This window comes from Camelus dromedarius, chromosome 32, assembly GCF_036321535.1.
Source record: "Camelus dromedarius isolate mCamDro1 chromosome 32, mCamDro1.pat, whole genome shotgun sequence".
NCBI lineage: Eukaryota > Metazoa > Chordata > Mammalia > Artiodactyla > Camelidae > Camelus > Camelus dromedarius.
The window spans coordinates 14,665,879-14,679,435 of NC_087467.1; the positions used below are offsets into that span (position 1 = coordinate 14,665,879).

At 45.2% G+C, this 13,557-nt stretch overlaps 1 protein-coding gene across 4 annotated transcripts in view; it reads left to right on the forward strand.

The window, feature by feature from the left end:
* Window positions 1-13,557, forward strand: part of TMEM241 (transmembrane protein 241) — a 99,408-nt gene that overhangs the window by 44,231 nt on the left and 41,620 nt on the right. For all 4 annotated transcript variants that reach the window (XR_010378671.1, XR_010378670.1, XM_031439075.2 and 1 more), the window contains exon 13: window positions 4,207-4,300. Coding sequence is in view for 2 of the 4 variants with exons in the window: in XM_031439075.2 (XP_031294935.2) it covers window positions 4,207-4,300 (94 nt within the window). In the remaining 2 variants the exon portion in view is untranslated. The remainder of the gene's footprint in view (window positions 1-4,206; window positions 4,301-13,557) is intronic.

The following is a 13,557-nucleotide window of genomic DNA, read 5'->3' on the forward strand; positions in this document are numbered from 1 at the left end:
AGACAGAATGACTAGAAGTCTGGACAACAGGTGATTATGTTAATACTTGGCCTTGGGAAGTATCAGGGATGTGGACTAATTAGATAAATACTGTTTTTTTAAGAAGTGAAAGTTCATATTTTATTTTTTTTAAATTGAAGTATAGTTGATTTACAATGTTGTGTTAATTTCTAGTGTACAGCATAGTGATTCAGATTTATATGTATATATTTTTCCATTATAGGTTATTATAAGCTATTGAATATAGTTCCCTGTGCTATACAGTAGGACCTTGTTTTTTATCTAGATGAACACATTTAGATATATAGAAATTCCACCCCCATTCCCTCTTTCCTGCTATGACCCCCACTTCACTTGACTTTATTGTGCTGAGAAAGGAAAGGCTTCTGTGGACAGTCTCAAAGCTTGGGTTCTGATATGGTCGAATGGCCAGACTTGGGTTGAATTCCAGCCTTGTGTTTTTGCTAATTTGTGTGGTCTTTGGGCAAGTTATTCTAGGTCTCCCGAGCCTTAGTTTAGTTTTCTTATCTGTAAAATGGAGAGAGAATACCAATACAGGAGGACTGTTTGTATTAAATAAGATACACAAAGCCCTAAGCATCTTGCCCAGCCCAGTAAATGATGGGCATTGTTATTATCCGTAAATCAAATGTCAACAGACCAGGAGCAATTGCTACGTAAAGCCAGACCACCTGTTCCCACACACATAGGTCTTACCTTGGGAAGCAGTGATTCTCCACAGAGTCAAAAAGCTGATATGCACCTAGGTGCTACTTTTGAAGGGTATGTGTTAGGACAAACAAACAAAAAATCATTATTATCGAGTTTGCTTCTGCATTTGAGCCTCAGAATGATTTATTTATCATCCCCAGAAATGTTTCAGGAAAACTCTGGCAGAATTCATCTTCTCAGTTCCTATCAACTTGGTCAGGCCTCGTCACCTGCTGGTTGACTAGGATCGTGGGGCGTGAGTGTCAGTGTCGCCCTGGTGCCTGTGGACTTGCTTCCCTTTGGGCCTGGCTATTAGGCATGTGTGTGACCAGGGTGCGGAGGGAGGGCCACCACGTCTGGTTATTTGGAGCAGAGCAACCCAGTTCACAGCCCATTGGTGATTGTGTTGTGGGGTGACATTCTGCCTCCATTTCTACCCCTTTTAACCTGCAACTTTCTCATAACCCAACATGAAAAATAAGTTTTTTTTTCATTTAAAAGATTTAGAAATCTTTATGTGAATTGATTTAATTCTCTAGTACATTCGAACATTCGACCTTCTGGCTTCAGTACAAAGCTGACCCTCTTTTAAGAACGAGTCAGTTTCCCCATGTCATCTCGTGACTCCCCCATAACCTTATTTCAGACTAAGAGCTGTCACCTTCAGAGGTCCTGGGGGGGGCTCAGAAGGGGCCATGGGGGCCTGAGGGGCTGTGGTAGCTGTGGCCTGGAGACCCTGTGAACAGGGAGCCCCAGGCTCGTTCACTTTGGGGTCCTCCCAGTGCTTTTAGGATCTGCCTCCACCACGAGGGGTAGGAGAGCTGGAAGCAGAAGGAGCGGGATGAGGGAGGGACCCATGAGTCATTTAGGGATGATTCACCGATGTGCAAGTCAAGTGATGAGGAGAGTCACGGATGCTTTCAGAAGCGTGTTGGTCACAAGCCAGGAGTAGCTGAGTCCGAGCAGAGTTGGTGCTGAGGGGAAAGGTCAGCGTGGAACTCTGCCCTCCCCTGGCTGGACGTGGAGAGGAGAGGAGAAGGAGGTACAGGAGATTGACAGGCACCTGTGAAATGGGGGCTGCGGGGAGGGTGGGTGTGGACAGTACAGGAGGAGCGCTGGCTGCCCCACTCTCCACTCCCAGCCCCGCAGCTGCGGGCACCCGGACCTTCTCCCTCCATCTCTCTGGTCTGGAGCACATTTCCATGATGAGGTCCGAAGGGCCATGGAGAACTTTGGAAGAGCCAGGAAACCTGGATTCCAATTGTGCCTATGCCTTGGTTTCCTTAATAAAGTGAAACTTCTGTTTTGAAAAGCTCTGATTTCCATAAGATAGGATGAAGAGCACGATGCTTATTCCTGCTTTAAGAACACCGAACCGAACCCGAGGCAAGAAAAAAGGCGGGATATGAGGATTTGGTCAAGGTTATGAGGGTCAGTGAGCACAGCCAGGAATGGAATCCCAGGTCACTTGATTTCCAGCCTGCTGTCTCCCCACAGGGGCTCCTTGTGGGAGTGGCTCAACGTCTTAATCCACTGCTGCCCAGACTCGCATGACCAGAGATACCAATCTGAGCAAACTTTGCAGGTCATTAGGCCAAAGAGGCTGAAATATACACAAAAGAAACCTAATCCCTGTCTCTGGTCCTGTCCCAAGAATGTGGCTGTGACCTAATCTAATCTAACGAAGTGAAGGCGCACATTTCTGTGAAATGTGGTTTTAGCTGTGTTCAATTCAATCTGCTTCCAAATACACCTGTCAGACAATTATGTAGCACCTGCTGTGACCAAGGCACCTTGTTCAGCTCTGTCAGGAAAATACAGAGAAGCCCAGGATTGGGCCCCTCCTTCTCGGGGCTCATGCTCTGCATGGGCGCCACACCCTAGCACCTATAACAGAGGTCAGATGGCAGTGTGGCCCTTGACCCCCTGGAGGAGGTACAGCTCATATGACCTGCTTGAGGTGCAGCTGCAGTCGTATCTCTTGTTTCTTCAATTTCAATCTCTAATAGAAGTCCCGCTGAAACCCCACTTTTACATTTTTGCTGGAAGTCATGGAATCTCTCTCCCACACCCTCTTCCCCAATTGCCCTGCCTCCAAATGCCAGGAAGAGTGGCCGTTCTGTCTGAAGCACGATTTGCCTTGGCCCTGACCACACCGTGATGCTTTCTGAAATGCTTCCAGCACAGCACACTGCTTCCCTATCCAGTGCGGTGCCAGCGCCTTGCTGGTCCAGACCTCTGAATAGCCTCCGAGACGCTGCCCAGCCTCAGGCTCCCGTGGGAGGTGGCCGCACTTTCAGGCATCATCCCCAAAGCATAGCTTCTGTGTAGGTGGCCTTGGTTTGGGGGACTTCTATTAAATATGCAGCCCACCCTCCCTCCGTTTGGGTTCTTACCTGGAACCCAAGGGCCAATCCAGACCCTCTGACTTCATATGGTGAGTTTTCCTTTGGATGTCTTTCTTTCTTTTTTTTTCTTTTTTTGAAACTGAACAATCTAATTGTTTTATTAAAGTCGGATTCCAAGGTGAAAGGCCTTAGTCCACAAATAGGAGAGAAGTATCTTGTTAAACAGTGTTGACTTACGTGGAAGCCAAGTCAGGAGGGACTCTGATGAAGCTGTAAGCAAAAGAAAAGACACCTTTTGTTTGATCATCCCCCAAACAAATGTTTTCTGTTCCTTATAGAAATGTTCCAGCTGTTCTTCCGTGTTAACAATCAAGCACAAAGTACAGCCGGTTTACACAGTCAACATGTATGCATGCGATGAGCCGTGTTACTGTGCAGATTAAGTCATTTTACATTTACCCCTCCTCCTGATATAAAATTCCCAAGATTTTCCCTTCCGGTCCACAGTTTTTCCTAAGCTGGGGCACGACAGTGGTTCCTGAAAGTGCATCTAGTTCGGAATAAAAGAACTGAAACTGAGCGATACGGCCTTCAAGAACAGGCAATGAACAGGAATGCAGTTACTGCAGGTAGCTTCCAGGACAGACGCTTCGTCTTACAGGGACCTCCTAATTATGTAACAACAGGGTGGAGGGTGATTTGGATGACAAGGAAATCATCTTTTTTCCCTACTAAACTGCCTCCTAGAAGTCTTTTCCTAACAGTTGTCCTGCTTGGGAAAAAAGGTGAAGGTCTGCCTTAGCCAGTACCAAGCTCCAGAAGTAACAGGGGAGGGGACAGGAGATACTGTCCTCCAGATTTTTTTTTCTGTCATGATTTAGCCGGAGTCCTCCCAAACTTCTGTATCCACGTCCCCGCTCCAGTGAAATGACGTCATCATAGCTCCTTAGCAAACTAGAGCTTAATGGGTTTTTAAAATTTTTGGCCTTTTTAACCCAGAGATCACTAGAAAACAGAGATGAGATATTGGTGGTATAAGAACTAAAAACTGACTAATTCTTGTAAAGGTAAATATAAAATGTAACAAAGTAGCTACAGGCTGCAGGAAGACCAGTCTCACTAACAAAAGTATATTTTCTCCTTCCAGTGGGTTTTTAGGATTTTTTCTCATGCTGAGCACAGTGAAGCTAAAAAGCCTTATGGCCCCAGGGCAGTGTGCAGCCTGGATTTTCTTTGCTAAGGTAAGAGACAGGGGAGAGGTGGGGAAAAATCCGTCTCAGGAGCCTCTGTGACCAGTGTTCTCAGACCTGCGTAGTGTCATCTCTGTGACCAGTGGAATCATCTCTGGTCACTGGCCCTGAGCCTGATCTGCCACGGGCTCAGGTGACGATGTCTGAGGGCTTCTGCCTGTTTTGTCAGAGGACAGAATCTTTATCCCATTCCTGGAAGGTGAACTGAGGAAGCCTCTTAACTTCCTTGAGCTTTAATTTCCCCATCTGAAAATGAGAGTTTTTGCCAAAAACAAACAAACAAACAAAGAGCCGTCCAATGAAATTATTCTGTATGATACTGTAGTGGTGGCTACATGTCATTATCCATTTGTCAAAACCCATAGAATGTACAACATCAAGAGTGAACCCTAATGTGAACTGTGGACTTTGGTTGATAATAATGTGTCTGTTGGTTCACTGATTGTACCAAATATGCCACACCGATGAGGGATGTTGAGGGTAGGGGGGTCTATATGTGTGGGTGGGGAGGTCTATGTGTAAACTTGCTGTATTTTCTGCTCAGTTCTGCTGGGAACCTGAAACTGCTCTAAAAAATAAAGTCTATTAATAAAAAAAATTAAAAAAAAAAAAACTCCAGCCCTCTAAGCATCCTCCAGTTTGAAGACACCGGATTCCTGGGTGCATGGGGCAATTCTTAGCCTCCTTCCTGCGGGCTGTGAGAGTCCAGTGCTCCAGGGACTTGCCCGGAAGCTCTCCACCTGTCAGAGGCAATACAGAAAGGAAAACAGACACATGGCCACACTGGGGGACTTTGATGGGCCCTTCACAAAAGGCACTATTATAAAAATGCCCAGTGTGTATCCCATTGACCATGGCGGAAGCATCAGGTAGAGAGATGGGAAAGTAAGAAGGAGCAGAAAGGCAGCTGTGGGATGAGTGACCTTAACTGAAATGCTCTGGGACTGGCTTCTTTCTAGTGGAGCATTTCAATTCTCTGATGTGTGTGAAGGGGTCAAGGTACAGGGTTCTAGGTGCTGCTTCCATTGAGTGAAATTTCTTTCCTTTTCTTCTTCTTCTTCTTTTTTTTTTTTTTTTTTTTTTTTTTTGTTGGTACCTTTTCAAAGTGAAATTTCTTAATTAATTTAATCTAATGCAATAATCATTTAAACTTGTGCCTTTGGCCATCTTTGTCTGTTGGTTGATTCCCCCCGCCGCCAGAAAAGAAGAACAAACATTTTTATTTGAAAATAAATTTCACAGTGATGTTTTTACCTGCATGGTCTACTGCTGAGTAGCATTAATCATTCTAATTCCAGCGGAAGGTAAGGAGTGACTGAGAAACTGCCTTATGACCTGAGAGAATGAGGAGGTTGATAAATCCTCCCCAAAAGCAACAAAAGAGCTGGAAAAAGACTGTCAAAGATACCCCTTTCAGCTCTCTAACTGACCAAAAACACACAACAAACTGAGAAGCATTTGTTCATGAAAAACTAACAAACTTTTAGTAGGAACAGCATGAGTTTGTGGTGGTCTTGCCTAGGGTTGCTCTCATCCCCTCGTCCCCATCTGTGTAAGTATGATATTTCAACCAGAGTGGGACAGGCTGCAGAAACCAAGAGACTTGCTGCTGCTTCCAGAAGGGGCTGACTCTGGAGTGTTGTCAGGTGAAGTGGCCGTCTCAGTGGTAAATGAACAAAAGAGCCAGTAGCTCCTCTAGCTTGAGTTTCCAGGCCACTTTGGGGCAAGCAGTGGACCAGTGGTCTAGCTGGGGACTTAACAGGTAGTTCTGGGAGGTGAGACAGCCATCGGGGGGCTTGCTTGCTCTCCATAAATGCCAGATTGACCTTAGTCTGTGTGCATGAGCAGCAGAGGGGGAGTGTGCCCAGGGCACTCATGCATCCCTGGCCCACAGAGCCCGTGTGCACGCACAGAAGAGGTGTGGGAGAGCTGGCGGAAAGAAGAGCCAGGGCAGACGTGAAAAGAGCCCGAAGTGTGGATGTGCTCCCAGCCCACACACAGAGTCGGAAGCAGAGAGAAGCCTCTCTGGCCCAAGGTGTCTGAGCAAACCTTGGACTAGTCTTTGCCAGAACACTGAGCTATGCAGACATGGGGATGACCCCTAGGAAGGCAGGTTTAAAAATAAAAACAAGAAGAAAAATTGAGGGAAGACCTCAGGAACTGTACCTTATATGGCAGACAGGTTTCACAAACATAGTCCAGGGGGCAAATTATGAAGCAATCGAAGCAACAACACCAACAAAAATGCTCTGGGACAAAGTCAGAATCCAGAGTTGTTACCACATGTTATCTAAAATACCCTGTATTCAGCGGAAAAATTAGGACATTCGGAGAAACAAGAAACCATGATTTGCGCACAGGAAAAAAGCAGTCAATAGGAATTGTGTCTGGGTGCCTGTCCTCAGATGTAGGACTTAGCAGAAAAAGACTGCAAAGCGGCTATTTAAGTATGTTCGGGTATCTAAAGGAAACCGTGTTTAAAGAATTAAAGGAAAGACTCAGTGAGTACAGAGTCTTTGGCTTTCCTGATGAATTCTATCACATATTTAAAGAAGAAATATTTTTTCCTTTGCAAATTCTTTTAGAAAATAGAGGAAGAAGGAATAACTCCCAACTATAAAGTGAGTTACCCTGATACTAACGCCAGGCCAAAAAAAAAAGTTGTGAGAAAACCACAGATCAATATCCTTCATGAACATAGATCTTTAACAAAACATTAGCACTCAGCAATCTGACCTTCTCTCATGGAAGAGCATAGATAAATGCCATGAGTGGTTAATCGGAATGTTTGTCCCTGTTTTTATTTAGAGTTTGGACAGTTGCAGTTGGTGCTGTGGAGTGGGATTTCCCTTCCCATTACTGCGTAGGCTCACGTGCTGCTCACGCAGTCCAGGTGGGACATGCGGCAGCTTTTTGAGACATGGTCCCACATGAGTCTTCGAGTCTGGAGTGTGTGGTGGGTGCAGAAGTGGAGCGAGGAAGCCAGGGACCAGGGGTACAATATTGCAAAATTAGAAAATTCTAGAACCTGGACTCAACGTTTCAAGATAAAAGCAGCATATATGAGATAATGTGTGTGAGGATGGCTGTGGAAGCACAGCGTGCTGTGCAAACCCAGAGCGTGATGTAGCGTCACTTAAACCCCAGCCCAGACTTAATTTTGACCTCGCTCTGAGTCCCAGCTCTGCCACTTTCTCGGTGTGTGCTTCGTTTACTCCTCTGTAAACAAGTGTAACAATAATGTCTACCTTGCTGAGAGGGTTGCATAATATTTAGACAGCCCTGGAATAGTGAGTGCTGGTATTTGGCAGGCTCTCTTTGGCTCTGTCGACCACTAGTTTAATTCTTCCACCAGATCAACCAGTGATTTCCTGAGTCTGGATTTACCACTTGTCTTCGCTAGTTCTAGGTTGTGAATTGAGTTGGAAACCGCCTACTCTAGACACTGCTCAGAATTCAGCACGCAGGAGAATGAGCTCTCTCACAGCATCCTTAATCAGACATTGTCTAACAAAAGAAGCAATTGATGTACCATTCACAAAGTTTTTAAACCTATATAAAGAGTCATTGATTCAGAACAGTTGCTGTGGCTGTGGGAATGTATGTTTGTTGGTCTCCATGGAGACGACTTGCTGGCTGTTCTGTGATCACCAGCCTTAATTATACACTGGGATTGCCAGGGAGCCTGCAAAACTGTCTCCATAACAACACCTCCTGTGTAGTAAAAGGACCACAGTCCTGAACTGTTTCCCATCTAGGAGTTTTTCTTAAAAGAACTGAGAAGATTCTGCTGGTAAGTTTCAGCCTCTGTTTGGTTTATCCATACGAAGAACTCTTAAGTGGGTAGGAATTTTTCTGAGTTTTGACTGCCGACCCCTTAGGCTGTTTGGCCAAGTCTCAGGAGCGTGGCCTGACATCTTTTTCCAGTGACATGTTGACGTTTCTCTTGACCTATTGCCAAGATACTGAACTAAGGAGTCTTGACTATGTGAGTTTACTAGATAAAACTCAACCTGTTTTAAGTGTGGGGTGAACGTATGAAAGTGTCCTCCACAGGTGCTGTGAGGGTTTGATGTTCAGAATTTTCAGATGTTCCCCAAGACCACGGGTGACACTCTTGCTGTTTCTGGTGGAATTTTTAAAAAGAAAGATAAAGGAGAAGCAGCTTAGTATCTTTTATCCTGGAATCACACAGATTTCATGACTTCTAAATAACACTTTTTCTCTGCCTAATTTTTTAAGATATATTTGTAGGGAAGTTCCAGAGCTTAACATGGAATCACATCTTGAATTTCTGAGAAGGTGACAAGTAAACAGATCTTTCAGGTTCTGGAATCAGATTTGCATTCCGTTTCTGGTGCACACAGACACAGGACAGACGACAGAACAGTCCTGAAAGTGTGGTCGCGATCCCCGTTGCATTCTTCTCTCACTGGGTCTGGTCTGTGCTGAACAGAATGCTAGTTCCCCTCTGCCTTCTACTTCCTATTCCGTTACTACTTACTTCTTTTTCCTCTGTCTTACAGAGGTATGATTGCCATATAATGTTATATTAGTTGAAGATGTACAACATAATGATATTTGTATATATTGCAAAGCGATCCCCACAATAAATTTAGTTAACACATCTCTGCTTACATAGTTGCAGAAAATGCAGAATGCTCCCCGAATTTGCACGTTGTCCTTCTTGGTATCTTTCTGGTTTTAGTATCTGTGCTGCTGAAATGGTCATGATTACTCCTTTTTCTTCATCATCATCGTCATCATTCTCATCATCCTTGCCACCAGCCGCTAGGCGAGGAGAGCCGGTGGCAGGGTTTCCCCACTTCCCAGACGGTAAAAGGTAATCACACTTGACTATTTTCACTTCTTCCCGTTTCCTCAGCTGCTTAAGTCTCCTCCCTCCTTCTTCCCATCACGTTTACAAGCTCATTTGATTAGATAACTTTCTGGGTAGCAGTTTCGTATTCCTTTTATCTTCTTCCTCGGGCAGTTATTCAGCACCTTGATGTGTTCTGGAATCATCTGATGAAGATAAATTGTTAAACCCAATGAAGCTGTGCTGTGATGTAACTTCTATGGTGAAAGAAGTGAGCTTACAAAATCTAATTGTGACTTTTCCTAATTAACTCATTTTTCTTTTTCACAGTCTAAGTGGCTGGGGCAATGAGAATCATTTCTCATGGAAAATGAAAACCCAGAGGCAGTAGCACAGTTTCCTTTACAGCCTGTAGCTGGGCAATAATAACATGTCGTTGTCTTTCCATGACATCACCGTTGAAGCGACGGGAACGTGAAACGGCTCGTTCAGGAGCCGCTCTGTGTCTGTTGAGCCGTATGGAAACAGCAAGAAGCTAGTTATCTGGGAATTATTCCTTTAAAAACAAGGTTTTCCCAGAGGACCTATGGGAGGGGAAATACAGTTTGGGATTAAAGGGAAAAAAAAAAATTAAATTCCATTTCCTATTGTCAAAATAATTCCTAGGGAAATGAGTGATGTTAACGGACATCTTGCTGCTTTGGATAAAGTTGCTGTTTTTCTTGTTTCCGATTATGAACTCCTAATTTTTTCTGGGCTATTTTTAGTGCCATTGATCACCACAATGTTCTGTGCTGCAAAACTATGATAACGATTCTGGGTTTTCACCACTTTTGACCTGAATGAATCTTCTTTAGTTCATTTACTAAGGAAATACCCTAAATTTCTGTGAGTGTTCTGGCTGCAGAGTTTATATGAGTGCTGTCAGCATCCAAGATAATTTAGAGCAACTAAAATTAAAGTGATTTCTTGCAACACAAATACCAATTAATTGGGAAAGTTTACAGGGCCTCTGTTGGGGGATGAGTCGATGAGTCCTTGGTTCATTGTAGGATGGCGTGATAAATGAGTGCCGAGTGAATGCTTAAATACACGATCTTGTTTTACACATCTCTGCCGGTTTGTGCACCAGGGCAGAAATAAATGTGCAGTTCTGCTGCACCTTGAGAAGTGCCTTCCCCCGTCCCCAGTAATGCTCTGGTAGGTGCATGTCTTTCTTTAATTGTGCCATTAATTCTGTTCGAGTTCACTTTTCCTTATGAAGATCCACCATCCATATCACTGGAACTAAGTTCCCCAAGATGTGGCCGGACAGAGGGTAACCAGCAAGGAGCCCTTTGAGGCTTGTATATGCCCGGCCCAGAGGGCAGGCTCCAGGCAGAACCAATTGCCCGTGTCACTAGGGAGCGTGCTAATAAAATGGGGGCAGTTCTTGGGAAATCTGAAGGAGCAGACTTTCATAATAGGAAAGCTAAGTGTTGACACATAATAGGAATGACATGTGGATTTGAAAGACTTAGTAGATCTTTACTTGGTGTGACTTTGTGAAAATAGCTCTTCTCTCTCATACCTTAGAGACATCTTGGTGGCCTGGCCCCCCAGGGGCCCCAGGGGCCCGACCTGATCCTGCCCGACACTTGTTCTCCTGTTTTATCCCCCAAAGTAGAATTTGTTGTATAAAGAGTCATTTACTCATTTTCCCCTGTTTAAAATCTCTCTCCTCTCGTACAAAAAGGAGCCCAAACTTGTTTTTCCCTCTTGACTCCACATCGGCACTTTGAGCTGGCCCGGTCATCCTTTAGATGACGATTCCTGGTGCGGTTCTTGTTTACATGCACGCAGACTATGTCTGACTGTGAGGCCGGACACTGAAGCACATGCAGGTTGTGCTTGTTTATGTGACTCCATAATAGCCAGTCTGTTGGTCAACCGTGTGGCAAGAAGAGGTTTTTCCAGTCAGCAATGAATTGCCTGATCTCACGTGAACTAGCTGTTGGGCTGTGTTTGTAATTTTATTTGATTGTTTTTGTGCATGTCTGGGGAATGTCCCTGCGGGTCTGGTTATGAGGGTGCCGGGCTCTCTCTGGCTACCTTTCCTCATCTGTTGTCTTGTCGTGTGACTTCTGGGGGAGCCGTGGGTGACACAAGGAGACACGCCTCCTTCAGTTACGTGGATTGAACTCCTTTCTAATTTATCGAGTGTTCCAGCTCTCTGTGAGGGACAGAGCCTGTAAAATATACTCCAGTAGAAGGAGAAATCGAGTGATTGCCGAAACCTTCCCTCCTGAAGCTAACGTTTAAGGTGCACAGAAAGAGGGGGGAGGGCATAGTTCAGTGGTAGAGCGCATGCTTAGCATGCAGGAGGTCCTGGGTTCAATCTCCAGTACCTCCGTTAAAAAAAAAAGAAAGAAACCTAACTAAGGTGCACAGAGAGAAGTACAGTTTTCTCATCTGTAAAATGGGAATCATTGTTCAATGTCACAGAAATATTGTGGGGATTATATGAAATAATGTGTGTTGAGCTGTTAATGTTCACTCTTATTAATTGAACAGAATGAGCTTTTCTTTCATAGATGGAGAAATGTTTGAAGAGCTGTTTGTGTTTTGGGTTTGGCTACAGTTTGAGAGCCGCTGGCCTGGGTCAGCAGAAACACAGGGAGCCTTCGCTTCTGCTTTGTTCCGTTTTGCCATTCTAGTGTCAAGAGAAATTCGAAGTGACCGGATTCTAGTGGCACCAGAGGTCCTAAAGTTCTCTTTTCAATTTTTCAAGTAACTCAGGGAACCATAATTCGTCACTTGATCTAACATTTTGGAAGTCACAGATGTTTATTTTAAAAAAAAGGAAGAAAGAGAGGGAGGAGCAACGTCAGCTCTAAACACTGTAGGATGAGTGGAATGCAGCTTTCGGTCTGGGCTAGGTTGGTTGTAAGAGAATGGGGATTTGAGACAGAAGTGGTTTTAAATCTGATGTGGTTTTAAATCAGAAGTGGTTTTGAATCACACCTCCAACCAGGACGGCTAAAATTAAAGAGACTGACAATACCAAGTGTGGGTGAGGATGTGGAATAACATTGCTGGTTTAAAAAATACTGAAGCTGAACAAGATCTCTGTTGTGACTGAGCAGCCCTAGCCCTGGTTCATCCCCAAGAGAGATGAAGACACACACCCACAGCAGGACACGTTTACTGGTGTGGAATTGCAGGTGGTGGTTGCACAGCTCTGTGGACATACTGAAAAACTACTGTATGCTTTTACAGGGTGAATTTTACGTTGTGTGCATTATCACCCAGGAAGATTGTTATCTTTTTTTAATCCACAGTAGGACTATCCATAATAGTTTTATTCATAACAGCCCCAAACTGGAGGAAATAGCCTATACTATTTAATTAATAATAGCCAAGGAGCAGCAAATTGTAATCTATCCATACAGTAGAATAGTATACTGCAGTGAAAAAGAGCCTGTAGCCACGGAGGTGATGCAGGTGTACTGGCTGAGGAGGAAGGTGAGGGAGCTTTGTGAGATGCTGAAAAGGTTTGTTATCTGTCTGGTGGTGGTTACACAGTGTTTAAGGATATAAACATTCAACAAGCTCTACACTTAAAATTCAAGTTCGTCGGGCAGAAGGTATAGCTCAGTCGTAGAGCGCATGCTTAGCATGCACAGGGTCCTAGGTTCAATCCCCAGTACCTACACTAAAAAAAAAAATTCAAGCTCATCATGCACTTTATTGTATTTATGTTGTACTTCAATAGAAAAAGATCCAATGTGGGCGCTGCAGAGGTGCCGTCCTCAGAAGGCAGAGCCCGCAGCCGAGCCTCTTCTCCTGCCTGTCGCGGGGAAGCAGGGGCTGGGCACGGCAGCTTCCCCAGCAGACCCCGTGCCTCTAGCTTTGACACTGTCTTTGTCTGCGGGCCGTCTGGGGTTTCACTGGCTGGGGAAAGGGAAGAACCTGCAGGCTGCTCCCTCGCTTTCCTGGGCACTGGCCACTGGCCACCAGTTCTCCTGAATGTCCCGGTGGAGAGGGTTTCTCATCGATATTCCACTCAGTGCCAAGATGGAAAGGGGAGCTCAGGCCTCCTGGTAACGTCGCAGAAGTATTTCTTGTCCGGCTTCTGCTGCACAGGTGAGGGGCGTGTACTGTCAGGTCTGCACTTCCTTGAGGGGCTGGACGGGTAAACGGACTGCCAACCTGCCGCTCTTGGGTGCTGTGCAGTTGGTGGCGGGAACACCCTGCTTCCCATCGGGCCGGGTTCAGGGGCCTCCCTGCTGGGCGCCCTCAGGCTCCCCTGGGCTTTGTGGCTGTGGGGCTGTGGTTCATCACCCTTTGAACATGCACATCAAGTTGGTGACTCCCTTAGTCCCAGCAGACGGGATGCTTGAGTGTGTTACCGAGTCCTGTGGGTGCAGTGTAAGCAGGGAAGAGGGGA